Source organism: Scyliorhinus torazame, chromosome 5 (genome assembly GCF_047496885.1).
Source record: "Scyliorhinus torazame isolate Kashiwa2021f chromosome 5, sScyTor2.1, whole genome shotgun sequence".
Lineage (NCBI taxonomy): Eukaryota > Metazoa > Chordata > Chondrichthyes > Carcharhiniformes > Scyliorhinidae > Scyliorhinus > Scyliorhinus torazame.
In genome coordinates this window covers 302,006,410-302,033,399 of record NC_092711.1, presented here as the reverse complement: position 1 = coordinate 302,033,399, position 26,990 = coordinate 302,006,410, and the positions used below count along the sequence as shown (strand labels likewise).

Here is a 26,990-nt window from a genome sequence, read left to right as displayed (position 1 = left end):
TGGAGTATCGTGTTCAATTCTGGTCGCCACACTACCAGAAGGATGTGGAGGCTTTAGAGAGGGTGCAGAAGAGATTTGCCAGAATGTTGCCTGGTATGGAGGGCATTAGCTATGAGGAGCGTTTGAATAAACTCGGTTTGTTCTCACTGGATCGACGGAGGATGAGGGGCGACCTGATAGAGGTCTACAAAATTATGAGGGGCATAGACAGAGTGGATAGTCAGAGGCTTTTCCCCAGGGTAGAGGGGCCAATTGCTAGGGGGCATAGGTTTAAGGTGAGAGGGGCAAGGTTTAGAGTAGATGTACGAGGCAAGTTTTTTTCGCAGAGGGTAGTGGGTGCCTGGAACTCGCTGCCGGAGGAGGTGGTGGAAGCAGGGACGATAGTGACATTTAAGGGGCATCTTGACAAATACATGAATAGGATGGGAATAGAGGGATACGGACACAGGAAGTGTAGAAGATTGTAGTTTAGTCGGGCAGCATGGTCTGCTCGGGCTTGGAGGACCAAAGGGCCTGTTCCTGTGCTGTACATTTCTTTGTTCTTTGTTCTTTGAGGGTGGAGCATCAGGGGAGGGTCTCAAGTGACGTTCTGAGGCCGTCCCGATGGTGTGCAGCGTACTCTGCGAGTACGAAAAGGGGCAGAGCATCACAAAGGCAGCGCCGCCCCCGATTTTGGCGCAAATGGGGATTCTCTACCCGATCGCCGATCGTGGTTTTGGCACCGGAGACCGGAGAATCCCGCCCAGGGGCTGGGCAGGCTGCGCATTCGAGCCTGGTCCATGGCGAGAGATTGAGGGCGATTTCCCGGTTGAGTTTGAAAATTGGCTGCCATGCTTTGGTAATCGTGATTTGAAGGTCAGGTGCATCAGGTTCGATGGGCTCTCCTATCGCTGCTCCTGTATTGTCCATTCCACAATGCTTGCTGGAGGTGGCCTAACCGGTCGGGTTATTCCCCTTGGCCGGGGCCTCGTCTGTGGACCACCTGGGTGTCAGAGAGTCTGCATGGTGGGAGTGACGGTGTCTTCTGCACCGACTCCTCGAGAGATCCTGAAGTGTGTTTGAAAGATGTCTTTATCCTGCAGTAACCCTGTGGTTCCTCTGTTATCCTGGATGTCACTCCCTGTTAATCATGTTGCTGAATATTGTCTTTTCCATTTTCCTGCAGAGGAGTACAGCGTGTGAGCGGGATGGTCGGTGTTGCTCATTATCCCGATCTAGAAACATCACATTGAATCAACTTGAGAAGTGTGATTTGTGCACAATGTTTCACTCCTTTTAAGGAGGATGTGGATCTGGGGCGGGATGAGAGGGCGGGGGAGAGTTTGGGTTGGTAGGTTAATTCGTCCTCACCGAGAATGGGGATAGCAACCCAGTTAGAGGTAATGCATTTCAGGTTTTTTTTCTCTTTGGATTTATTTTTTGTCCTGTGGTGACCTGGGCAGACTTCCTTTTTTATCCTGGGGTTGCCTGGGTTCCTTCTGATTCTTCTTTGTGGTTGAGTTTTTCATTTCTCCCTCACTCTCCGATTGGGTCTCTCTCTTTACTTCTCTCTTGATCTGTGTGTGTCATTGGAGCAGGTGGGACCCGTAGTGGTGGTAGGTTGTTGGGAAGGAAAATTGCTCTGGGTATCCAATCGGAAACAGCGGTTACTTTGAGTCAGTTCCTTCCTTGGTGCTCTTCTTTTTTTTCTTCTTTTTTTCATCTGGTGAGCATTGTGCTGGATCTTATCCTGATCTGGCCTTGTTGTCTAAGGGTGGGCGGGGTGGATTCTTGGTGGTGCTGGAGGGGAGGGAATGGCCCCCCAGGAGGCGCAATTTCTGGGATGCCTTGATGGTTCTTCTTCTCCGGGGGTTGGAGTCCCCTTCGGCTGGGGCTGGAGTGTTAACCCCAGCTTTTTCAGTGTGAGTGGGGACGGTGCATTGCCTTGGTTGGGGTTGGAAGACTGCGGGCTGGGCTGGGGGTGTAGTTTTTTGGGGTGTGTTGGATGTCCTGGGGGTATGGTTTCTTGTGTTTTGGGTGGTTCTGGGTTCGGCCAGGTCCGATCCTGTTGCCCCCAGAGGCCTGGGGTGTCTGCCCCGGGGGGGGGGGGGGGGGGGGTTAACCTGGGAGGCTGGGCTTTGTTTCCTGGGCAAGGGGGTCTGGGGATGAGACACCTTCCTGTTGATAGATCCGTAATCCTCCTCATTGATAGATCCGTCATCCTCTCATTGGTGGGTGCTTGGCAGTAACCAGGGAAGTATGTGGTCTGGGGTGGGTCCTGATCCTTTTGGTATCCAATGGGAGATTCTATATCTGGCAGATCCTGTTCTACCTCCTTTTCCTCTTTTGTGAGGTCCTGAAGGTCTGATCCTCCATTGAGTTTCTCTCCTTACTTCTTCCTTGTGACACTAGAACATGAAGTTTAAAGTTGGCCTACAATGAAGTTTGATTGGTCCCCTCTTGTTGGCGGGTGCCTGGGTTGGAGAAGCTCGGGGCCAGGCTTGGAGAGGCTCGGGACCTGGGTTGGAGGGGCTCGGGACCTGGGTTGGAGAGGCTCGGGGCCTGGGTTGGAGAGGCTCGGGGCCTGGGTTGGAGAGGCTCGGGGCCTGGGTTGGAGAGGCTCGGGGCCTGGGTTGGAGAGGCTCGGGGCCTGGGTTGGAAAGGCTCGGGGCCTGGTTTGGAGAGGCTAGGGGCCTGGGTTGGAGAGGCTCGGGGCCTGGTTTGGAGAGGCTAGGGGCCCGGTTTGGAGAGGCTAGGGGCCTGGGTTGGAGAGGCTCGGGGCCTGGTTTGGAGAGGCTAGGGGCCTGGGTTGGAGAGGCTTGGGGCCCGGTTTGGAGAGGCTCGGGACCTAGGTTGGAGAGGCTCGGGGCCTGGGTTGGAGAGGCTCGGGGCCTGGGCTGGAGAGGCTAGGGGCCTGGGCTGAAGAGGCTTGGGCCTGGGTTGGAGAGGCTCGGGGCCTGGGTTGGGTCCTGAGCTCTGGGCATCTGGTGGGTTAGTTCTGGTAGTTCTTGTCCCTGAAGGTTTCATCGTAATTTGAATAAGTTGTTGCTGGTCCTCTCTCCACAAATGTTTGGCATGATTTTGTTGCAGCTCTGGGCCTGGATTGGGGTTCAGTTGAGTTGTGTGTCATGTATGTCACTCCCCGTAGAACTTTATCCTCACCCAATGTACAGTATACCAAATGTAAAAACTTCAATGAGTTTTTTTTGTTTTTAGTAAGGATGGGTATGATAACTCTGTCCTTGGCTCATGCATGTGTGCAGATGGGTCTGGATATCTGAGGAGAGGAGGCTGTGATGGGTCATTGATGGTTATGCTCAGTTGTTGGACAACCGGTTTGTGATGCAGAGCGAGGCTAACAGCGTGGGTTCTATTCCCCATACCAGCTGAGGATATGCCTTCTCAAGCTTGCCCCTCACCTGAGGTGTGGTGTCCCTCAGGTTAAATCGCCACCAGTCAGCTCTCCCCCTCAAAGGGGAAAGCAACCTGTGGTCATCTGGGACTACGGCAACTTTACTTTTATTAAGACTTGAGAAACAGATGAACAATTTCCCGTCCTCTCCACATTCCCTTCCACCTGTTCGCATGCCAACAATATCACTGTCTGATAGAACACTGACAGTGACCATCCATGACCTTAGTGTGAACTGAATTAATACCCTGTTTTGACTGAACTCTGACTCATGGGTAGTAACACTTCCTGTCAATCACCCTACCCAATAACCAGAGTGTTGCAATCATCACCAAGCACAACATGGCACCTCCTCCTCAGGAATCCTCCCCTCCATGAAACACATCACCTAGTTCCATCTTTTTCACATATAAAAAAAAATGAATCAGCTACGACTATCTCAAAACTCAACCCAAAATTTTCGCCAAAATATCTTTCAGCCTTTTGTCCCCAAGCCTCTGAACTGAGCAAATTCTCAATTTCAACCTCCATCTAACCTTCCTCATTTGCCATTGAATTTACTGCCCACGAATATTCATAGACATTTCTTTGACATCGACACCTCCCATGAATCTCTTTACTCCCATAATCTTTTTTTTTTAACAAACAATTTTATTGAGGTATTTTAGGCATATAGAAAAAGTGACATTGTATAGGACAAAAAAAAAAAGACGTTAAGACACAAATTACAAATTAAACATAGTGCAAACCACGGCTCTGTTCGCGCATGGATCTGCCTCAATATCCCTCTATTCTACTCTACTCTACCCTTAGGCCCCCCCCCCGTGCTGACGCTTACTCCCCTGCGAAGAAGTCAATAACTGGCTGCCAACTTCGGGCGAACCCTAGTAGCGAACCTCTCAAGGCAAACTTGACTTTCTCTAGGCCAAGAAAGCTCGCCATGTCCGATAGCCATACTTCAGCCCTCGGGGGGCTTTGAGTCCCTCCATGCTAACAGTATTCGTCGCCGGGCTACCAGGGAAGCAAAGGCCAGAACGTTTCGGGTCCTCCAAAACCCCAAAGATTGCCACCTCCGGGCTCATTACCACCCTAGTTTTCAATACCCGGGACATGACATCTGTGAATCCCTGCCAATACCCCCTGAGTTTAGGGCATGACCAGAACATGTGTACATGGTTAGCCGGCCCTCCGGCGCATCTAGCACACTTGTCCTCCATCCCGAAGAATCTGCTCATCTGGGCCACCGTCATGTGGGCCCGGTGCACGACCTTAAACTGGATCAGGCTGAGCCTGGCGCATGTTGCGGTCGTGTTTACTCTGCTCAGGGCTTCTGTACTCCCATAATCTTGACCAAATCCAGCTCTGACCATTTTTTGTACCCCCCCCCCCCCTTCCATATCAACAGACCTGTCACCCCTCCCAAACCCCACTTATGCATACACTACAGAAAAAACTTTTAACTGCACATCCAAACTTGCAGCTCCACTATTTAGCATGACAATGCTGAAATCTCCTTCTGTTCAATCCCTCCCCTCAACCTCCATCTTCGATACTCTTGTCCCCAGCAAAACATTTACTATCTCCCATCTTTTCTTTCTCTCAGGTATGGCCCTCACCAAGCTCAAAGGGCTAAATCATAGAACCATAGAATTCCTACAGTGTAGAAGGAGGCTATTCGGCCCATCGTGTCTGCACCAACCCTTCAAATGAACACTCTACCCACTTACACTCCCCCGTCTACCTCACCCTATCCCTGAAACCCAGAACCTGGACATAAAGGGGCAATTTAGTATGGCCAATCCACCTAACCTGCACCTCTTTGGAATGTCCAAATTACCTAACAGCACGTCTTTCGGGACTTGTGGGAGGAAACCGGAGCACCCGGAGGAAACCCACGCAGACACGGGGAGAAGGTGCAGACTCCATCCAGACAGTCGGCCGAGGTCAGAATTTAACCCGGGTCCCTGGAGCTGTGAGGCAGCAGTGCCACCATGCTGCCCCTCTGGCAGGTTGGTTTTGCCATGCATCACCAGGTCTGACTGGACCACATCAAACACCATCAGGCCTCACACTCTGCCGAAACCACCAATTATTAGGAACGTTATGCACGGCACAAATTAAATTTCAGTTTAAACCGTTCTTCCTTGCTCCCTCCACCTTCACAGTCAATAACAGGTGCATGAAGTGTCCAAGTTACTATAGAATCCCGACAGAATCACAGAATCCCTACAGTACAGAAGGAGGCCTTCAGCTCATCGGGTCTGCACGACCCTTCGAATGAGCACTCTATCCATGTCTACTCCCTCGTACACTCTGCCCTATCCCCGTGACCCCATAACCTAACCCTGCACATCCTGGATATTAAGGGGCAATTTAATATGGCCAATTCACCTAACCTGCACATCTCTGGACTGTGGGAAGAAACCAGAGCACCCGGAGGAAACCCATGCAGACACATGGAAAATGTACAAACTCCACACAGACAGTCACCCCAGGCTGGAATTGAACCTGGGTCCCTGGAGCTGTGAGGCAGCCATGCTAACCATTGTGCCACCGTGCCGCCCTAAACTATTATTTATAGCTACCGGCAGTTGCCTCTGCTCTACACCCCCCCTTGCCCACAAAGCCAAATACCCCCAAAGTCCCTCCCCATCCAACTCTGAACACAAATCTTTCTCTACTGCCTCCTCCATGCTCTTGCCAAACTCAACTTGTTCGTGAAATCCAATTCCGGCCCCTTGACCCTATACCCACTAAATTACTGACCACTCAAATTTCCCTCTTGGCTCCCTTGTCAGCTAACATTGCAGTATTCAACCTCCTTTCAAACTACCATCATCACATCTTCCCAGGTAAACCATCCACAACTACAAACTATGGCCCCATTTCCAACTTGTCGGAATATCCCCAATCTGTGACCACCTTTCCTGCTCCTCTATCTGAATTTCTCCAGTTGTCCGCTCCCCACAGAGCTTCAAAACAAACCTGAATTTGACCGCAGTGAGTTGTCTCCTTCATTGTTCCCAACCTTTCTGCTGCTTTTGATGTAGATCAACTGTGCCGCCCTTTCCTCTGTTATCCAGCTCAGTGTGATTCCTTGGTTCCACTTTTGCTTATCTGACTGAAGCTAGAATATCTCTGGCAATTGCTTCATTTAAGGAGCCGACTTTACCCGTAAATAATGATATGTCTTAAAAAAACACAGCCCCATGAAGTGAGCATAACCGTTGTGGATTTATTATTCGAGTGCAAAATGCCCTTTGAGTGGGGGGGGTGGAAGAAATAAGAACATCAGCAACTCCTGATCAAAGGCCAAATGAAAATAGGAACAACTTTGTAGCCACGCTTCCTGTGATGAGATGGCCCAATTCCACATGTGCTCCAAGTCTATTCCAGCTGTCACGACTGCAATTACTGTCTAGGCACCCACATGAAAGCGAACTACTTGAGTGAGGTACTGTCTCTGAGGAAAATGTGCTTCAGGATGAGACACTGATAAGACTATAAAATGTAGGAGCAAATGTAGACCATTCGGCCCATTGAGTCTGCTCTGCCATTCAATGAGATCATGACTGATCTGATCTGATGACCCTCCACTCCACTTTCCCACCTTATCCCCATAACCCTCGATTCCCTTACTGATTAATAATCTGTCTATCTCCGCCTTGGACAGACTTAACGCCCCAGCCTCTACATCTCTCTGCGGTAAATAATTCCACAGATTGACTCCCTCCTGAATGAAGAAATTTCTCCTCATCCCTGTCTTAAATGGGCAACCCCTTACTCTGAGATTGTGCCCTCTGGTCCTAGACTCTCCCACAAGGGAACCGTGGAAGAAAGTTCAAAAGGACCAAGAGGAGAATGCATAATATGAGTAAAGATCATTCAGTCTGTGGAAGCTGCACAATTATCACTGTAGTGCATTCTTCCTCATCTGTATAAACTTTTGAGAAACACACTCGAATTCAGAGAACATTAGAATTTATTTATAAAATAGGGAAACATGCCAATCAGCAACTCTTCTCTCCAGTTCGCAGACCACACCCACACTGCCTGTTTGGATCGAAATGCAATCCTATCTGGCTTGCCTCAGTCATGTGACCTCTGCCACGAAGCTCTGACTGGGAGCCGCCATGTTGCAGTCAGTTCTATTCAAGACCGAGCACAATAAACACCGTACCCTTTGAGCTCTTAACATTGCCCTGCTCCATCCTGGACAAATCCAGAAAATAAATAACTGGTTCCATTCCAGACATGGCATGTTCTGGACATTCCCGCAGAGCTTTCTACGGGATCACCCGGGCACTTCCTAGCTCCCAATTATCACATTTTCAACAGATAACTGTGAGCTCATGGCCCTTGCACACACTCGGGCAATTGGACTTTGGGAAACAGAAAATGCTGTAAATACTCAGCAGGTCAGATAGCGTCTGTGGAGAGAGAAACAGAGTTAGCGTCTCAGGTCAGAAATGTTAACTCTGTTTCCCTCCATAGATGTGGTTGAAGCGTGCCTCTGGCAGGGGAGCATTTAATTGAGTGCGAGGGTGGTAGGTGCAGATCCCACCAACATCCTGCCTCCACCCCAAATAAGTCAGTGGCAGAAAGCCTGTGGGTGGTCTTCCTGCCCCATTGCCAATTGTGGCCCATAAGTGGGCAATTAATGCCTCATATATCCACCATTGGTATTAACCCAATGGTGGGAAGGGGGTTTGCTGTATGGGGAGCATGACAAGCCAACAGCTTCCATGGGGGTGGTGAGGCCTTTTGTTCAAAACACGATGGGGTGGCACAGTGATTAGTACTGCTGACTCACAGCGCCAAGAACCCAGGTTTAATTCCGACCTTGGGTGGAGTTTGCACGTTCTCCATGGGTCAGCGTGGGTTCCTCTGGGTGTTCCGGTTTCCTCCCACAGTCCAACGGTTAGGTGGATTGGCCATGCTAAATTGCCCCTTAGTGTCCAAAGATGTGCACGTTGGGTGGAGTTACGGCTAAAGGCGGGGGAGTGGGCTGAGGTAGGGCACTCTTTCGGAGGATCAGTGAGACTCGCTGGGCCGAATGGCACTGAATTGCCTGAATTCTACGAGAAAGAAACGTTGTGCCTGCAAGAGAGGCCTGGCATCGGGAAGGAGGGGGCCCACTGAGAACCACCCACTGCCTTCGCTGCTAACCTCCCTCCCACTCCGTCACTGCTCCCCGCCACCCCACTATCACTCGCTGTACCTGGGACCTTCCTGGATCCGTGCCAGAAACAGCCACCACTCGCACCGAAGAGCTTCTGGCCTCTGATTGGCTGGCAGCTCTTGGTGGGATGTTTCTATCCATGTGTGTTTGATCCGGGGGAATGTCCACGGCTGGCCTATTAAATGTCTGAGTTGTACAAGGTGCAGTGGTACAAGGTGCAGTGGGCAGGTCTTCCTGAAGGTCTCATCTGCTCCCCCTCCACTGTCATCCCACCAATGACTCCACCCATGCTGTGTGACCTTCTGAGTATTTCCAGCATTTTCCATTTTTAATTCAGATATTCTGCATCCACAGTACGTTGGTTCAATCTTATATGTTTCACTAAGTTCGCCTCTCATTCTTCTAAAAGTGAGTACCAGGTTAGGTAGGCAGCCCCTAGACAGGCTGATATAAAGAAATCCATTTGGGAAAGCACCAGAGAAAATGCACATTAGTTTTGAATTTCTAACTATAGCTAACTTCTAACTATGGCTTCAGAAGCAGAGAGTGGCAAAGGAAGAAAACATTTTAAAAAGGAAGATGGACAAGTGCTGCTTAGAGTGACTTATTCTCTGAATATCCCTCCCTCTCTCTGGGGAGGTACTCAGCCTCCCCACATATCTCCCACTGATCGCAAAATCCCTGTAGGGACATAGGCTAAAATGAAAGGTCGGAACCAAACTGAAGAAATAGTGATAAAAGAGGTCCGTACACACGACTAAGAATTTCCAGGCTTGCTATGTTTGAACTAGAAATAGCGACACAGTAACAATGCTGAGCCAGTTACTGGCAAACATACCTCTGCATTGTAATCATCTGAAGGATATGGAGCACCACTGGAATAATACTGACATCTCCCTGCATGGAAAGGCTTGATATCCTGTCACAAAAGAAGATAGTATTATTATTGCAAATTGTTGAATGCAGCTGATATCAGCTTTCCCGCTGCACTTAAAACCCTCATCATTTTGAAGAACAAATTTAATTTGCCTCTTTTTAACAATTGTATCATAGCTCAAGACTTTTATTGAATTAGTTAGAAAGTCTTGTCATGTAAAAGATCTACAGTGGGCAATAGGACATGTTTCTGCTGTTGACAGTTGATGTGAATACTTGGAATTTTGGAGCATTGACTGTTTGTGTCTTGCCCCAAAGTCACCATGCCAAGTTCATGATAATGCTTCTTACCACTAGAGGGAACCACAGAACAGTCATATATATATATATCATGTGACTTCTGATCTGGGTAGAAAGACCAGCGGTTGGATTCTCCGGTTGCTGACGGTGAAATCGCGTTCGGCGATCGGCCAGAGAATCACAGTTCCCGACCAAATTGGGGGCGGTGCCACTTTCACGATGCTCCGCCCCCTCCAGAGTGGCGTACTAGGACAGTACGCTGCGCGACATATCGGCTCCGCCCCCCCCCGACGCTCCAGCCGAGTTCCCGGCGCCGCCGGTCGCGTGTGGTCTCATCCGTCGGGAACTCAGCACGGCAGCTGAAAACTCAGTCCCGTGCCGCCACAGTCGGGGGAGGGCCGATCTGCGGGCAGGGGGGACATTATCAGGGGCTGGGGGCACTGTGGGGCGTGAGCCGGCCAAAGGAGGGGGTCTGTTTCGTGGGCCGGGTCCGCGAGCGGCCGCCGGCGTGCGCGTGTGCAGCCATGGACCCGGAGATTTTACAGGCTATATCGGCAGATAGAGCCAGGTGCTTTACGCCGCCGGCATGCTAGCCCCCAGCCAAACGGAGGATCGGTGGCCGTTTTACGCCATTTTTTCTGTTGGACCTAGCCTCAAAATTGGAGAATTCAGCCCCAGTTGTGTATTTGGGAGTTCTGTAGTTAGAGATAGCATAGTTTAATTCAGTAACCTTATACTTTAGGAATACGTACAAATCTTGTTTAGTGGTGTTACTAAGTTAATTTTGTTCGTTAACAAAGCTTGGTGTTCTTGGTTCAACACTAAGCATCCAAGCCATCCAGGAAAAGCAAAGCAGAGAATAATACACACCACAGGTCAGAATCCTCCAAACGTAGAATTGCTCTGAGCTCCTACTGCCTAATGTTGCGATGGCTCTGAGTTTGAAGACCGGTGCTTGAGGAACCCTGACCTCGTCATCCATTAATCTGCTGTAGCAGCTACACCAAAAAGCAGGAGAAGGGGAAGAAATGATCAAGGTCTAGCATGATGGTGGATGAGCTAGGAAGCAAAGAAGGAAGAGGCGTCAGCTGGCCGAGGGGGCTGGTCAAGTGTCAGGTTGAATTGGGCAGAGTGGGAGGAAGAGAAGGCAAAAGGGGGAGAAGGATGTCAATCTGAACGGGGGGTAAATGGAGAATGTGGGTTAGGAGAGTGCAGTTCTCTCTCAATTGGGTGAAGATTGAAGGGAATAAAGAGTGACCCTGGAGGAGATGAGTTTTCAGGTTAGAGGTACAGGTTTCGAGGACATCCTGAAAAAAAAAACAACCCTGGCTGTTTTGATGAGGCGGGTGTTAGGTAAGATCCCAGACTTAGAGTCACATAACCTGATTATGGGAGGAGATTTCCAGGACAGGGAGGATGCCAGCCATGGCAAAGGAATTGAAGGGGTTTATGGAACAGATGAGGGGAGTAGACCCATGGAGGTTTGCACGGCCAAGGGCGAAGGAGTTTTCTTTTTTCTCACATGTCCACAAGGTATAGTCTTGCATCGACTTTTTTGTTCCGAGCAGGGCTCTAATACCGGGGGTGGTGGATACTGAGTACTCGGCAATTGCAGTGTCGGATCATGCCCCGCACTGGGTGGATCTATGGTTTAGTGTGGAGAGAGGGCAACGCCCGCTGTGGAGACTGGATGTGGGGTTGCTAGCGGACAAAGCAATCTGTGGGCGGATTAACAAGTCCATCCAGAACTACCTGGAAACAAATGATATGGGAGAGGTCTCTGCAGCGACAGTTTGGGAAGCTTTGAAGACAGTGGTCAGAGGGGAATTAATCTCGATAAGGGCCCACCGAGAAAAGGCGGAACGGGCTGAGAGGGATAGATTAATGGAGGAGATACTGCAGGTGGACAGGAGATACTCGGAGGCCCCGGACGCGGGGCTACTGATGGAGCGGCGGAGGTTACAGGCGGAGTTTGGGTTGTTGACCACAGGGAAAGCGGTGGAACAGTTGAGGAAGGCAAGGGGGGCGATCTATGAGGATGCGGAAAAGGCAAGCAGAATATTGGCGCACCAGCTCAGGAAAATGGAGGCGGCTAGGGAGGTAGGTAAAGTAGAGTAGAGGCGGGAATACTGTCCTGGACTCAGTGGGGGTGAATGAGGTGTTTAAGGACTTTTATAGTAAATTATATGAGTCGGAACCTCTGGCTGGGGTGGAGGGTATGAGGCAGTTTTTGGATCAGTTGAGGTTTCCGAGGGTAGATGAGGATCTGGTGGAGGGGCCGGGGGCCCCAATTGAGATTGAAGAAATAATCAAGGAGCTGGAGGGCATGCAGTCAGGCAAGGCCCCGGGGCCTGATGGCTATCCGGTGGAATTCTATAAGAAGTTTTCAGAGATACTGAGCCCACTGCTGGTGAGGACATTGAATGAAGCAAGAGAGAAGGGAGTCCTCCCCCCAACAATGTCACAGGCCTTGATTTCATTGATCCTGAAACGGGAGAAGGATCCGGAGCAATGCGGGTCATACAGGCCACTTTCTCTACTGAATGTGGCACCAAACTGCTGGCGAAGATACTGCCCACAAGGATAGAGGACTGTGTCCCGGGGGTGATAGGGGAAGACCAGATGGGATTTGTAAAGGGCAGGAAACTCAAGGCCAATATTCAAGGGCTTTTGAATGTTATTATGATGCCCTCAGGAGAGGAGGTGGAGGTAGTGATGGATGCGGAGAAGACTTTTGATCGGGTGGAGTGGAATTACCTGTGGGAGGCGCTGGGAAGGTTTGGGTTTGGTGAGGGCTTTATTGGCTGGGTGCGGTTGCTCGATCAGGCACCAGTACCGAGTGTGCGTACAGACCAGCTCAGGTCGGGGTATTTTAAACTACACCGAGGGACGAGGCAAGGGTGCCCCCTCTCCCCGTTACTGTTTGCTCTGGTCTTAGAGCCATTGGCCATGGCGTTAAGAGTCTCTAGGAACTGGAAAGGCCTGGTTCGGGGGGGGGAGGGAGAGCACGGGTCTCGCTTTACGCAGATGACGTGCTCTTGTATATTTCTGACCCGTTGGAGGGGATGGGGGAAGTAATGCGAATCCTGGGGGAATGTGGCGATTTTTCGGGGTATAATTGATCATGGGGAAAAGCGAGGTGTTCGCGATCCAGGCAAGAGGACAGGAGAAGAGACTGGGAAAGCTGCCGCTTAGAATGGTAGGGAAGACCTTTCCGTATCTGGGAATCCAGGTGGCCCGGGAATGGGAGGCACTGCACAAGTTAAACCTATCCAGGCTGGTAGAACAAATGGAAGGGAACTTTAAGAGATGGGACATGCTCCCGCTATCACTGGCGGAGAGGGTACAGACTGTGAAAATGACGGTCCTCCCCAGATTTCTGTTTGTCTTTCAGTGCCTCCCCATCTTCATCCCTAAGACCTTTTTCAAGCAAAATACCCGGAAAATACTGTTGCTGGAGCGCAGTCGGGGGGAGGGTGGGTTGGCGCTGCCGAACTTCTGCAATTACTACTGGGCGGCTAATATAGCCATGATTAGAAAGTGGGTAGTGGGTAGTGGAGGAGGGGTCAGTGTGGGAGCGGATGGAGGCGGCATCATGCAAAAACACAAGTTTGGGAGCACTGATAACGGTACCTCTTCCGTTCTCGCCGGCCCGATACTCCACAAGTCCGGTGGTGGTGGCGGCTCTGAGAGTCTGGGAGCAGTGGAGGAGATATAAGAGAGTGGAGGGAGCATCGGTTTGGACCCCGATTTATAATAATCATCGGGACCGGGTTGGCTGGATGGTGGGTTCCAGAGATGGCAACGGGCAGGAATTAGGAGGATGGGGGATCTATTTATAGATGGGAGCTTCCCCAGCTTGAAAGCCTTGGAGGATAAATTTGAATTGCCAGCAGGGAACGGGTTACGGTATTTCCAGGTGCAAGACTTCCTGAGAAAACAGGTGCCGGCCTTTCCGCTGCCGCCACGGGGCACACAGGACAGAGTAGTCTCCAGTACCTGGGTGGGAGAGGGGAAGGTTTCAGCTATTTACCAGGAGCTTTCGGAGGCGGAGGAAACTCCGGTGGAGGAACTTCAGGGCAAGTTGGAGGACGAGCTAGGAGGAGAGATAGAGGCGGGTCTATGGGCGGATGCCCTATTTAGGGTTAATACCTCCTCACCATGTGCCAGGCTTAGCCTGATACAATTCAAGGTAATCCACTGGGCACACATGACAGTGGCTAGGATGAGCACGTTTTTCGGGGTAGAGGATAGGTGTGCGAGGTACGCAGGAAGCTCAGCAACTCATGTCCACATGTTTTGGGCATGCCCGAAGCTTGGAGGATTTTGGCAGGATTTTGCTAAGGCAATGTCCACGGTACTAAAAACACGGGTGGTGCCGAGTCCGGAGGTGGCGGTCTTTGGAGTGTTGGAAGAGCCGGGAGTTCAGGGGGCGAAAGAGGCCGACGTCCTGGCCTTTTCCTCCCTGGCAGCCCGGAGACGGATCTTGCTAATGTGGAGGGACTCGAAACCCCCGAGTGTAGAGACCTGTGTTAGTGACATGGCTGGGTTCCTCAGTCTCGGGAAGATAAAGTTTGCCTTAAGAGGGTCAATGGTCGGGTTCACCCGGAGGTGGCAGCCGTTCGTCAACTTTTTCGGGGAAAATTAAAATGTCAGCAGATGCAGTATTCCAAAGGGGGAGGAGGGCCAGATTGTTGTTTCATGGTTGGGGTGTGTGAAGATTGGGATGGGGGTGGAAATGTTTATTATACCATGTTTATATCATTGTTATTGTTGTTATTATAAAAATTTCAAATACCTTAATAAAAATATTTTTTAAAAAAGAAATCCACAGCAACCAGTTTATACACAGCAAGATCCCAAACACAGCATTGTGATTATGACCAGATCGCCTGCTTTTTGTGACGTTGCTTGACTTGAAAAATGATAACTCCCTTGCTCTTCTTGACAATGTTTTACACCCTGACAGTGCAGCACTATCAAGGGCAGGCAATGGCATAATGGTGCGTCTGCTGGACTAGTAATGATCTGGGGACCTGGGTTTGAATCCTGCCGTGGCAGATGGTGAAATTTGAAAGGAATGCAAAGTATTGTCATAAAAACCCATCTGTTTTTTTTACGGAAGAGAAGGAAATCAGTCATCCTTACCTGGTCTGGCCTACATGTGACTCCAGATCCAAAGCAATGTGGTCGCCTCTGAAAAGGCCTAACAAGCCACTCTGTTTAAGGGCAATCAGGATGGGCAATACTTGCTGGGTCAGCTCGCCAGTGATGCCCGCATCCCAAAAAAGAATTTTTAAAAACTCCCTCAGCAATGAATCCTTGGATTTGCTCTCATGTCTCTGTGGAATAGGACTTGAACTATTCCCCAAACGTTCACCACCAACGCACAGTAGCAGCCGCATGTATCATCTATAAGATGCACTGTAGGGACTCACCAAGACTCCTTAAGCAGCACCTTCCAAACCCACGACCACTGCCACCCAGAAGAACGAAGGCAGCAGATACCTGGAAACCCCACCACCTGGAGGTTCCCCTCTGAGTCACTCACCGCCCTGACTTGGAAATATATCGCCGTTCCTTCATTGTCGCTGGGTCAAAATCCTGGACCTCCCTCCCTAACAGCACAGTGGGAGTACCTGCATCTCAGAGACTGCAGTGGCTCAAGAAGGCAGCTCACCACCATCTTCTGAAGGGCAACTGGGGATGGGCAATAAATGCTGGTCTAACCAGAGACAGCCACATCCTATAAATGACTTTTCAAAATTGATTCAGGAGTCAGTTAAATTCCCCCGTTGTCTCCGAGCTGGTAGAATCCTCCGTGAACCATGTGGGGTGAGCTGTAGGTTAATTTTGGAATAATTCTTTCAGAAAACTGGGTCAAACTGGGTTGTCGGAAATGCAAAAGCAGCTTTAATTTTCCCCATTACGTAAACTACAAACCTATTAACCATGAAGAATAAACAATGGGGCGGGGGGGGCTTTATACGCAAATTGATAACTGTTAGAGCCACCATGGCTACAAAAACCATCTATCTATGTGTTGCTGGAAACATCTCTTTTCCAGAAATAGTGGGCTGGATTCTTCATTCCTGGGTCTAAGTGCTGACACCAACGGAGGATCTGTGGTGTTCCACGACGGAAAAACCCGCATCGATTCAACTACCGGTGAGGGGCGAGCACCGGCAGTGCGTGAAACACCCGCGGAACGCACGGAAAATGGTGGGAGAGTCGCCGGGTCCGAGATGGACAAGCGCAGGGCTGACAAGCTGCAGCCGCGCGTACGCTTACACTCCCCACACGCGCACCGGTCGAGTCTGAAAAGATGGCACCAGTTATGCTGGACCGGGTATCAATCCATCCCGACCCCACAGCCCGCCTCCCGGCCACCCCCCCCCCCCCCCCACTGCTCCCGCCAGCCCTGGCAGGAGTCCCTAGGCCAGCGGCACGGCTGTCGGCGAAGTATGGCGGTGCTGGACACTGTCCGTACGCCCTTTCACTCTCTCCGCAGCCGCCATGCCAGGCTTATGACTGTTCAAACCACACTTGGCCCGCGCCGTCGAACTCGGCCCATCGGAGGCGGAGCATCGTGATTGAGCCCGATACTGATAGGCAAACGCGGTTGCGACTGCGCGCGGCCCGTGTCTCGATGATGCCGATTTGGAGGGGGCAGAGCATCGCAACCCGGCATCAACACGGCGCCTGCCGCCATTTCACCGTTGGGAGCCATTCTCCGCCCGATCGCCGTTCCTGATTTAGAGGTGAAAAGTGCTGCAAGTTCCCACAAAAAGATAAAGGTGCCTTGAACAATTCAGGCTATTTTGTGAAGTGTTTTTTTTCCCCTCCAAGAGCGGCCTAGTGTACTGTAGTGATAGGTTAGATTCTAAGACTGTCCTGCTGTGGATCCAGTAGTTCCTACATGTCATAAGCTTATATTTAATGCTGGATTTTGAGGGATCAGCTCTTTTGAAACTGCTGGCCAGCTCCCGAGAGTTAATTTTAGGTTGGCATTTACAGTTCTTTGCAGTTACATCCAGGGCTGATTACAGCTCAGATGCAGGCAGCCAAAACCCTCTGGTCTGCAACCTCCTCGGAGTGGCAATCAGTGTCGGATTCAGTAATCAGCCCGTCTCGCCCAACCTTCCTGACTCAGGCCGGGTGAGACTGAAGAAGAGAAGAGCGTCCCCGACTCCAGCTGAGAGGTAACAGGAGCGGCGTAAAGAAGGACATGCCCCCTATTTACAGTAAAGGTCCCATTGAAGGGGAGAAGGTAGGTTTCTACAGTAAAGTGAATGGGATGTGGGGGTTCGGACATCAGCGGGCGGGTCAGGGTGGTGGGTGTCGGGTCGGCCCCGGCCGGGGGGGACGAGGGGGCTGGTATGCAAGGTTGGGTACAGGCATAGTGGGGTGTCAGGTCGGGGAGGGGAGGTTTTGTTGGGTTGGGTAGGAGCATGGGTGGGGGTGTTCAGTCAGGGCGAGCAGTGGTCGGACCGGTGTGAGGTTGGGGGGGGGGGGGGCGGGGAGGTCGGGCCCAGGAGGTCAGTGGTCAGGACGGGGGAGGGGGGCAAATCCCATGTGGGCAACTAGGAATGGCCAATGGTCGAGCCAGCTGTTATAACCTACCTGGATACTATTGGCTGGGGACAATTGGTTACCGCATGATCATTGGGGGAATATGAGTTCCCCCAGTGAGGGTGAGGGGGCAATCATTAGTAGCGCAGCTGTATAAATAGAGCTGGCCAGTGTGGCACCGGCTGGAGTGGGATCCAGTAGTGAACATATTGTTGTGAATAAAGTTACTTTCTGTTTGACTCTAAAAACGTGTGCTGGATTCTTTGTGGCTTGACAAAACCAGCAACGCCCATTGATGCTCGATCAATAACTCCAGAAGCGAGATTGGAGACAATTGAAGGCTTTATTACACTAGATGTTTCCCCCAGCAGCGCAGGTACAGAAGGCAGCAGCTGGGGAGACACAGGCTCTTATACTCCGCCTTACTGGGCGGAACCAGCAGGCAGGCTTAACCAATGAAAACAGTACCTCCTACACCAATGGTCTTACAGCATTACAGGGTACCATAATGCCTCTAATACCGACTACCACATTCACCCTCAGTTAAAAAAAAAGAGTCCGGCGGGGGTGGTGGCCTCGCATTACACAGTGGTAGAGGTTAAGGTTATGGAGGTACCCGGTATACATCAGTACAGTGGTTTTGCCTCGTTAGATCGCAACTATTTACAAAATTTATTTACAGTTCAGAATGAAGCAATTAGTCGATCGGGGGCCCTGGTCGTCCTCTGCGATTGTCGTAGCTTCGGTGGTGATGCAGGTGCCGGCTCGGGCATCCGTGGCTCCGGGAGCGTGGCTTCAGCTTCGTCGGCAGCTTCATCATCCCGAGACGGGACCGGTGGGAGGACCGATCCACCTGGGAAGGGGGCGGCTGTGGGGTGCGCCAGTGGGAGGGAGGGTGGGATTGGTGGTGGGTGTGTGTGGGAATCCAGCGGGCGCCAGGTCCCGTAGGGAGACCGTATCCTGTCGGCCATCGGGGTGTGCCACAGCAGTGACCGGATGGAGTGGAGGGCATCCGGGAGGACCTCCTGCCAGCGGGAGACTGGGAGATTCCTGGACCGTAGGGCCAGTAGGACGGTCTTTCAGACCGTTCCGTTCTCCTTCTCTACCTGTCCGTTTCCCCGGGGGTTGTAACTGGTCGTCCTGCTCGAGGCAATGCCCTTGCTGAGCAGGAATTGACGCAGTTCGTCGCTCATAAAGGAGGACCCCCTATCGCTGTGTATGTAGGCGGGGAAACCGAACAGCATTAAGATACTGTGGAGGGCTTTTATGACGGTGGCTGCGGTCATGTCGGGGCAGGGAATGGCGAATGGGAACCGGGAGTACTCGTCAATCATGTTCAGGAAGTACGTGTTGCGGTCGGTGGAGGGGGGGACCCTTTGAAGTCCATACTGAGGCGTTCAAAGGGACGGGAAGCCTTTATCAGGTGCGCTTTCTCTGGCCTGTAGAAGTGCGGTTTGCACTCCGCGCAGATTTGGCAGTTTCTGGTGGCTGCCCTGACCTCCTCGATGGAGTAGGGCAGGTTGCGGGTTTTAATGAAATGGAAGAATCGAGTGACCCCCGGGTGGAGGGCTCGGAGGCGGTCCACTTGTGCGTTGGCACATGTGCCGCGGGATAGGGCATCAGGAGGCTCGTTTAGCTTCCCGGGACGATACAAGATCTCATAGTTGGAGGTGGAGATTCGATCTTCCACTGTAAGATCTTGTCGTTCTTTATCTTGCCCCGCTGTACATTATAGAACACGAAGGCCACCGACCGTTGGTCAGTGAGGAGACTGAATCTCCTGCCGGCCAGGTAATGCCTCCAATGCCGCACAGCTTCTACTACGGCCTGGGCCTCCTTTTCAACTGAGGAGTGGTGGATTTCTGAAGCGTGGAGGGTGTGTGAAAAGAAGGCCACAGATCTGCCCGCTTGGTTGAGGGTGGCCGCCAGAGGTACGTCAGACGCGTCGCTCTCGACCTGGAAGGGGAGAGACTCGTCGATGGAGTGCATCATGGCCTTTGCGATGTCCGCTTTGATGCGGCTGAAGGCCTGGCGGGCCTCTGTCGACGGGAAAAACCGTAGATTGGATTAGCGGGCGAGCCTTGTCCGCGTAGTTGGGGACCCACTGGGCATAATAAGAGAAAAATCCCAGGCAGCGTTTCAGGGCCTTGGAGCAGTGAGGGAGGGGGAACTCCATGAGGGGGCGCATGCGTTCAGGGTCTGGGCCTATAACTCCATCATGCACTACGTAGCCAAGGATGGCTAGACGTTCGGTGCTGAACACGCATTTATCCTTGTTATATGTGAGATTAAGGATTTTTGCGGTATGGAGGAATTTTCAGAGGTTGGTGTCATGGTCCTGCTGGTCGTGGCTGCAGATGGTGACATTATCGAGGTATGGAAACGTGGCCCGCAAACCGTACCGGTCAACCATTCGGTCCATCTCTCGTTGGAAGACCGAGACTCCATTAGTGACACCAAGGGAAACCCTTAGGAAGTGGTAGAGCCGCCCATCTGCTTCGAAAGCAGTGTATTTGCGGTCGCTCGGGCGGATGGGGAGCTGGTGGTAGGCGGACTTTAGATCCACCGTGGAAAAGAGCTTGTATTGTGCTATCCTGTTGACCAAATCGGATATGCGGGGGAGAGGGTACGGGTCAAGCTGCGTATACCTGTTGATGTACCTGGCTGTAATCAATGACCATCCTATGCTTCTCCCCGGTCTTTACAACCACTACCTGAGCTCTCCAGGGACTGTTGCTAGCCTTAATGACACCTTCCTTCAGTAACCGCTGGACCTCCGACCTAATAAAGATCCGGTCCTGGGCACTGTACCGTCTGCTCCTGGTGGTGACGGGTTTGCAATCCGGGGTGAGATTCGCAAACAGGGAAGGCGGATCGACCTTGAGGGTCGCGAGGCTGCAGACAGTGAGGGGGGTATAGGGCCGCCGAATTTAAAGGTTAAGCTTTGGAGGTTGCATTGAAAATCTATCCCTAGGAGTGTGGCAGCGTAGAGGTGGGGAAGGACATAGAGCCGGTAATTTTTAAACTCCCTTCCCTGGACCGTGAGGTTCGCTATGCAGAACCCCTTGATCTCCACTGAATGAGACACGGAGGCCAGGGAGATTTTTTGGTTAACTGGGTGAACGGGGAGAGAACAGCGCCTTACCGTGTTGGGGTGTATGAAGCTCTCCGTGCTCCCAGAGTCGATCAGACAGGATATTTAATGCCCATTGATGAGCACGGTCGCCGTTGCAGTCGAGAGTGTTTGGGGCCGAGACTGGTCCAGGATCACCGAGGATAGTTGTGGCAGAAGTCGGATGTTCTCCTCAGGCGGTGTGTGGTCATCCGAGTCGGGGTACTGAGAGTCCAGCCAAGATGGCAGCGCCCACTGGTCGCACATGGCTGGGGGTGCACAAGATGGCGGCGCCCATCCATCACACATGGTGTCCGAGAGACAAGATGGCGGCGCCCGGAGGCCACACGTCGCCCTGAAGGAAACGATGGCGTCACCCGCTGGCCGCAAATGGCCAGTGGAGAGTGTAGTGGTGGCAGTCCCGATTTGCCTCCTGAGACCGCAGCGACCGCCCGGGCCTGGCATACCGCCACGAAGTGGCCCTTTTTGCCGCATCCTTTGCAGAGGGATGAGCGGGCCGGACAGCGCTGTCGGGGGTGCTTGGCTTGCCCGCACAAATAGTAGCGGGGACCCCCGGGGTTGCCTGGCAGTCTGGCAGCACAAGCTTGTGGGGGGATGGGGGATGCATCGAAGTCGGTCGCAGGGGGGTTCCACGCTGCCCAAGGGGCTGCCGCGCGGTCGGAGAAGTAAGCGCGGGCGTTTCGGGACGCCACATCCAGGAAGCTAGCAAGGGCCCGTGCCTCCTTGAGGCCTAGTGCCTCTTTCTCCAGCGATCACTGGCGGATTTGGGAGGACAGCATACCTGCAACAAATGCGCCCCAGATCAAAAGTTCTGTGTGGTCGCTGGCCAAAACCTGCGGGCAGTTACAGTTCCTCCCCAACACCAGGAGCGCACGGTAGAACTCCTCCAGCGATTCCCCAAGGGTTTGTCGCCTCGTCACTGGTAGATGTCGGGCGTAGACCTGGTTTACAGGGCGAATATAGTGTCCTTTCAGCAGATTCATTGCGGCCTCGATATCGTCTGCGTCCTCGATGAGAGTGTAGATCTCTGGGCTCACCCTCGAGTGCAGAACTTGCATTTTCTGGTCCTCCGTGGGTGTAATTGTGGCTGTCCTGAGATATCCATTGAAACATGCCAGCCAGTGATTGAAGGTTGCCGCTGAGTTTGCCGCATGGGGGCTGAGTTGCAGACACCCAGGCTTGATTCGGAGCTCCATTCTTTAAAATCTAGTGTAATAAATTGATGCTCAATCAATAACTCCAGAAGCGAGATTGGAGACAATTGAAGGCTTTATTACACTAGATGTTTCCCCCAGCAGCACGGGTACAGAAGGCAGCTGCTGGGGAGACACGGGCTCTTATACTCCACCTTACTTGACGGAACCAGCAGGCAGGCTTAACCAATGAAAACAGTACCTCCTACACCAATGGTCTTACAGCATTACAGGGTACCGTAATACCTCTAATACCGACTACCACACCTCTATCCCACAAATCACATTTTTAAAAGTGTTTTTTTTAAAACTCTTTTAGAGAAAAAGGCAGAACCATCTGAAGTTAACGATCACTTTGTCGGACGGATGTTTCCCAGCGCAACATGATTGACGGGGGAAGTTAGCCCTTTTGGGCAATTGCCGGGTAAATCCTTACCTGGGGACCTGCGAGAGGGATTCCCCAGCGCATCTTTGGGGAACCCCCCAAATCCGACACTGGGGAACCAGGAATTTGCTGCTCTCTGTACACAATGCCACAATGCAGCTTAAAATCCCCAGCAGAGGCTCCTCTGTGGCACTGGTACAGTGATTGGCATTCCAGCCAGACTTGTTAATTTAGCATCAGTTAGGAACTAGATTGAGATTTACACAATTTAATTTTGCACAGGGCCTTTACTGTCAAAGAAGAAACTATCCCCGTCAAAGACGCTTATTTTTAAAATTAGAGCCAGACCATTAAGGGGCGATGGGAAGCACCACTTCACACAAAGGGTGGCGGAAATCTGGAACTATCCCCCCCCATAAATCGATTGAGGCAGGGCTCAACTCAAAACTTCAAAACCAAGATGGATGGTGGTTATGAAAGGGTACTGAGAGTTACAGAGCCAAGGGAGCAGAGGGTGGTTTAGATAGAGTTAGATACAGATCACCTATGATCTAATCGAATGGTCGAACAGGTCCCATTAGTGAGATGACTGGATTCCAGCCTAGGCCCCAAAAGCCAGTGTACTAAATCCACTGCATCACTCGGTGAAAGTGCTTTAATCTCTGAACTAATAAGTCACTTTGCCATGGAAGCGAAGGATGGAAAATAAACAGTGTCCGTGCCAGTATGAATAGCAGGATTAGCAAATTAAGCAGCAACATCTTGATAAGCAGATTGAATTCAACATAAAACAAGGCTCTCCCAGTGTATGGAAGTGGAAAGCAATGTTTGTTCCTCGGGGAATAAAAGTACATGGGTCATTATGTAAATATGTTTCAGTTCAGTTCACGATTAAATTATATCTGAAGTCAAAATGACAGGCTAAGCAAATGCAACTGAATGCAGTGTTCAATGTAAATAGTTACCAGCTGTTTCATTGCAGTGTTGGAGGAGGATTAGTGTTCTTACTGATAACTGACACTGAATTTACAGCACATGAGCAGACCTTTCAGCCCAGGAGGACTACGATAGGTTAATGCTCCCACCTTACTTATCAGTTTACTCCTTGAAGTATAAGGTTCGCAATATTAAATGTCAGATGTCTCAGATTTATTAAGTATATAATAATTGAACTACACATAACGACAGCACTTATGACAGAACTTTGTAAGCTTCAGCCAGAGCTGTGGAATATTCAGGCTGCCCAGAACTTGAACAAAGTGAGTTTGCACGTTCTCCCCATGTCTGTGTGGTCTCCGGATTCCTCCCACTCTCCAAAGATGCGTAGGTTAGGTACATTGGCCATGATAAATTGCCCCGTAATGTCCAAATGTTAGATGGGGTTGCGGGGTTAGGACAGGGGAGTGGGCCTAAGTACAGTGGTCTTTCAGGGGGGGTCAGTGCAGATTCGATGGGCCGAATGGCCTCCTTCTGATGTCCTCCTCCTTATTAGTTAAAAAGTGTTAGTCTAGGTAGGGTAGAGCAATAAGGAATCTCAATAAATGAAATGAAATGAAAATCACTTATTGTCACAAGTAGGCTTCAAGTAGGCTTCAAGTTAAGTTACTGTGAAAAGTCCCTAGTCGCCACATTCCGGCGCCTGTTCGGGGAGGCTGGTACAGGAATTGAACCGTGCTGCTGGCCTGCCTTGGTTTGCTTTCAAAGCCAGCGATTTAGCCCTGTGCTGAACAGCCCCTGATACAAGTACGCCAGTCATTAGAGGTTTCAACACAAATGAGCACGGTCATAAAAAACAAATTGGGTTTTATTTCTAGAAAGATAAAATAGAAAAGTAGGTAACATCTGTTTAACATCTATTGAATTTTAGTTAGACCATACTTGAGAGCACAATGCAAAGTTTTGGTCTCCATATAAAAATGTTACATAGGCACTGGAGAGAGATGCAGGGAAGATTTACAAGGATGATAGCAGAAATGTATTGGTATGCTATCAAGAAAGAACTGATGGGCTGGATCTTCTCTCTTGTAAAAAGGTTGAGGGGTGACATAATGGAAGTCTTGACAATTATTATTAGATGTGATAGAGTGGATAAAGAGAGAATGTTGCCTCTTGTGAGGAAGCATATAACTAGGGAATATTAGTATAAGATGGTCACCAAGAAACGGAGTGGAGTTTTCAGAATAAGCTTCTTTATCCAGTGTGGTAAGAATGTGAAACTCACTATCACAGAGTGTGGTCAAAATGAATAGTATAGATGCATTTAAGGAGAAGCTAGACAAGTGAGGGAGAAGGAAACAAATTGTTATAATGGGAGATTTAGATGAAAAAAGATGGAAGGTGGCTTGAGTGGAGCATAAACACCAGCATGGACTTGTTGGGCCGAATGGCCTGTTACTGTGCTACATATTCTGCACAGTAGGGATTTGGTGAGTTTGTCTTAAAGTACAAAGGACCAAACACAACATGGTACCACGAGTGCTGAAGATTTGAGGTTGGCAATGGCAGGGTCAACGTTAGGCATTTGGCATGAAGACCGATCTGGTGAACTGCAGCCTAAGGCGACCCTAACGCACTAAAAATTATGAAGCTCGAGATGGATGGACTGAGGGCCCCATCAGCTTCAGATGTCCGGTAACGTAGGTGAGAACTGGCACTGTTCAAACAGCAGTTTGAAATTTATGTTTTGACCGTGGGCCTGCAGGCCCAGCCTGATGAAAGGCGAATAGCATTGCTGCTAACATTGGCAGGTCCACCAGCGCTCAAACTAGATAACTATGTAACTCATTTGTCTTTGAAAGTGAAGGGGATCATAAGAACTTTGATGGACTTCCGGTTGCAGCTATGCCTAGGTAGGTCGCACGGTCGGCGGACTTTTGGGCCCTTTTAAGGAGCTCCAGCAGCATTTGGACGACGATTCCCGGTGTGGGAAGGAAACAGTGAGGATCCCCCAGCGCTGTATGGAGTGGACCAGGAGTGGAGCGGTCAAAAAAGTGGCTTTAGAGAAGAGAGGAGAACGGGCGCGAAAAAACAAGATGGCGGCGGGCGCGGATCAGGCAGCATGGGCCCAGTGGTCCCAGGAGCAGCAGGAGTGTTTGAGAAGCTGCTTTGCTGACTTGAAGGCGGAGATGTTGGCCCCTATGAAGGCGTCGATTGAAAGGTTGGTGGAGACCCAGAAGATACAGGGGACGGCGATCAAGGAGGTGCAGCAGAAGGCCTCTGATAATGAGGATGAGATCCTGGGCCTGGCGGTCAGAGTGGAAGCGCACGAGGCGCTGCATAACAAAATGGCAGGAGAAGCTGGAGGACCTGGAGAATAGGTCGAGGGGTCCTCCTGAAGGTGCGGAGGGGTCGGATGCTGGTGCGTATGTGACCACGATGCTGAGTACGCTGATAGGCGTGGGGGCCTTCCCGAGGCCCCTAGAGCTGGATGGGGTGCACAGAGTTCTGGTAAGGAGGCCGAGGGCGAACGAGCTGCCGAGGGCTATGGTGGTAAGGTTCCACCACTTCACCGACAGGGAGTGTGTATTGCGATGGGTGAAGAAGGAGCGGAGCAGCAGGTGGGAGAACACCGAGATCCGGATTTATCAGGACTGGAGTGCAGAGCTGGCCAAGAAGCGTGCAGGGTTCAATCAGGCCAAGGCGGTCCTCCACGGGAAGGGGGTGAAGTTCGGGCTGTTACAGCCGGCGAGGCTGTGGGTCACATACCAGGACCGACACCACTATTTTGATACGCCGGATGAGGCGTGGACTTTCAGCAAGAATGAGAAGTTGGACTCGAGTTAATGTTGCAGTATGTTATGGGGGTTGTTGGTGAGGGCGGTGTTTGGGTGGGGTTTTCCCCGCGTTTTCTTGTGTCTTTGTGGCCCCGTGGCCTGGGGTCCTCGGGGATTTGGGTGAGGTCGCATTTGAGAGGAGCTGCGTCACAGGGGGTGGGATCGGCCCAGGCAGGGAGCGCGGTTTTTCCCGCGAAATTGTGGGGGCGGTATCTGAAGCGGGTGACGGTCCTGTGTTCGATGTCCGCATTGGTTCATACGGGGTGTAGGGGGGGGACTTTCACTACCCCACTTAGGTGGGGTGGGGGGCTGGAGATTTGGATAGAGAATCCACAGGGGGATTGGAGGTAGAGGCGGGAGCGGCCGGGGTCAGCATGAGTCAGCTGAATTATGGGAGTGCAATGGGGGGGGGTGGGGCAGGAGGGTTAAGCAGTTGCTTGGCCGGGGGAGTGGGGGGACTGGGTTGCTGCTGTGCTGACTGAGGGGGAATTGATGGTACGAGGGAGAGTCGGAGCAGGGAGCCTCCGCCTGGGGGGCTGGAGGGTGCGGGAGGCGCGGGCATGTGGCTGGCCTAAAAAAGGAGATGGCTAGTTGGCAGAGGAGGGGGGTGTCCCCCGATCCGGCTGGAACGTCGAACGTGAGACGCCTGAATGGGCCGGTCAAGAGGGCCCGGGTGTTTTTTTTAAAAGGGGCTAAAGGCAGACGTAGCCATGCTGCAGGAAACACACCTGAAGATCGCGGATCAAACCAGGCTGAGGAAGGGATGGGTGGGACAGGTTTTTCACTCCAGGGTTGGATGCGAAGAACAGGGGGGGGGTCGCAATCTTGGTGAGTAAGCAGGTGGAATTTGAGGCGGTGGGTATTGTGGCAGATAAGGGGGGTCGTTATGTTATGGTAAGTGGCAGACTGCAGGGGGCCCGGGTGGTGCTAGTGAATGTGTATGCTCCGAACTGGGACGATGCAGGGTTCATGAAGCGCATGCGGAGTCGGATTCCAGATCTGGAGTCAGGTAGTTTGGTAATGGGGGGGGGGGGGGGATTTTAATACGGTCCTGGTCCCGACATTGGATCGGTCTGGGTCGAGGTCGGGTAAGAGGCCGGCAGCGGCCAAGGTCCTGAGGGGACCAGCTGGGCGGAGTGGATCCGTGGAGATTTGCCAGGCCACGGGCGAAGGAGTTTTCCTTCT

The 26,990-nt window shown here is 51.5% G+C and overlaps 1 protein-coding gene across 3 annotated transcripts in view; it reads right to left on the bottom strand.

Annotated features, from left to right (window-relative positions):
* Positions 1–26,990, bottom strand: part of tmem255a (transmembrane protein 255A) — a 158,988-nt gene that overhangs the window by 77,778 nt on the left and 54,220 nt on the right. For all 3 annotated transcript variants that reach the window (XM_072505825.1, XM_072505826.1, XM_072505827.1), the window contains one exon: positions 9,412–9,492. In XM_072505825.1, coding sequence (XP_072361926.1) covers positions 9,412–9,492 — 81 coding nt within the window. The remainder of the gene's footprint in view (positions 1–9,411; positions 9,493–26,990) is intronic.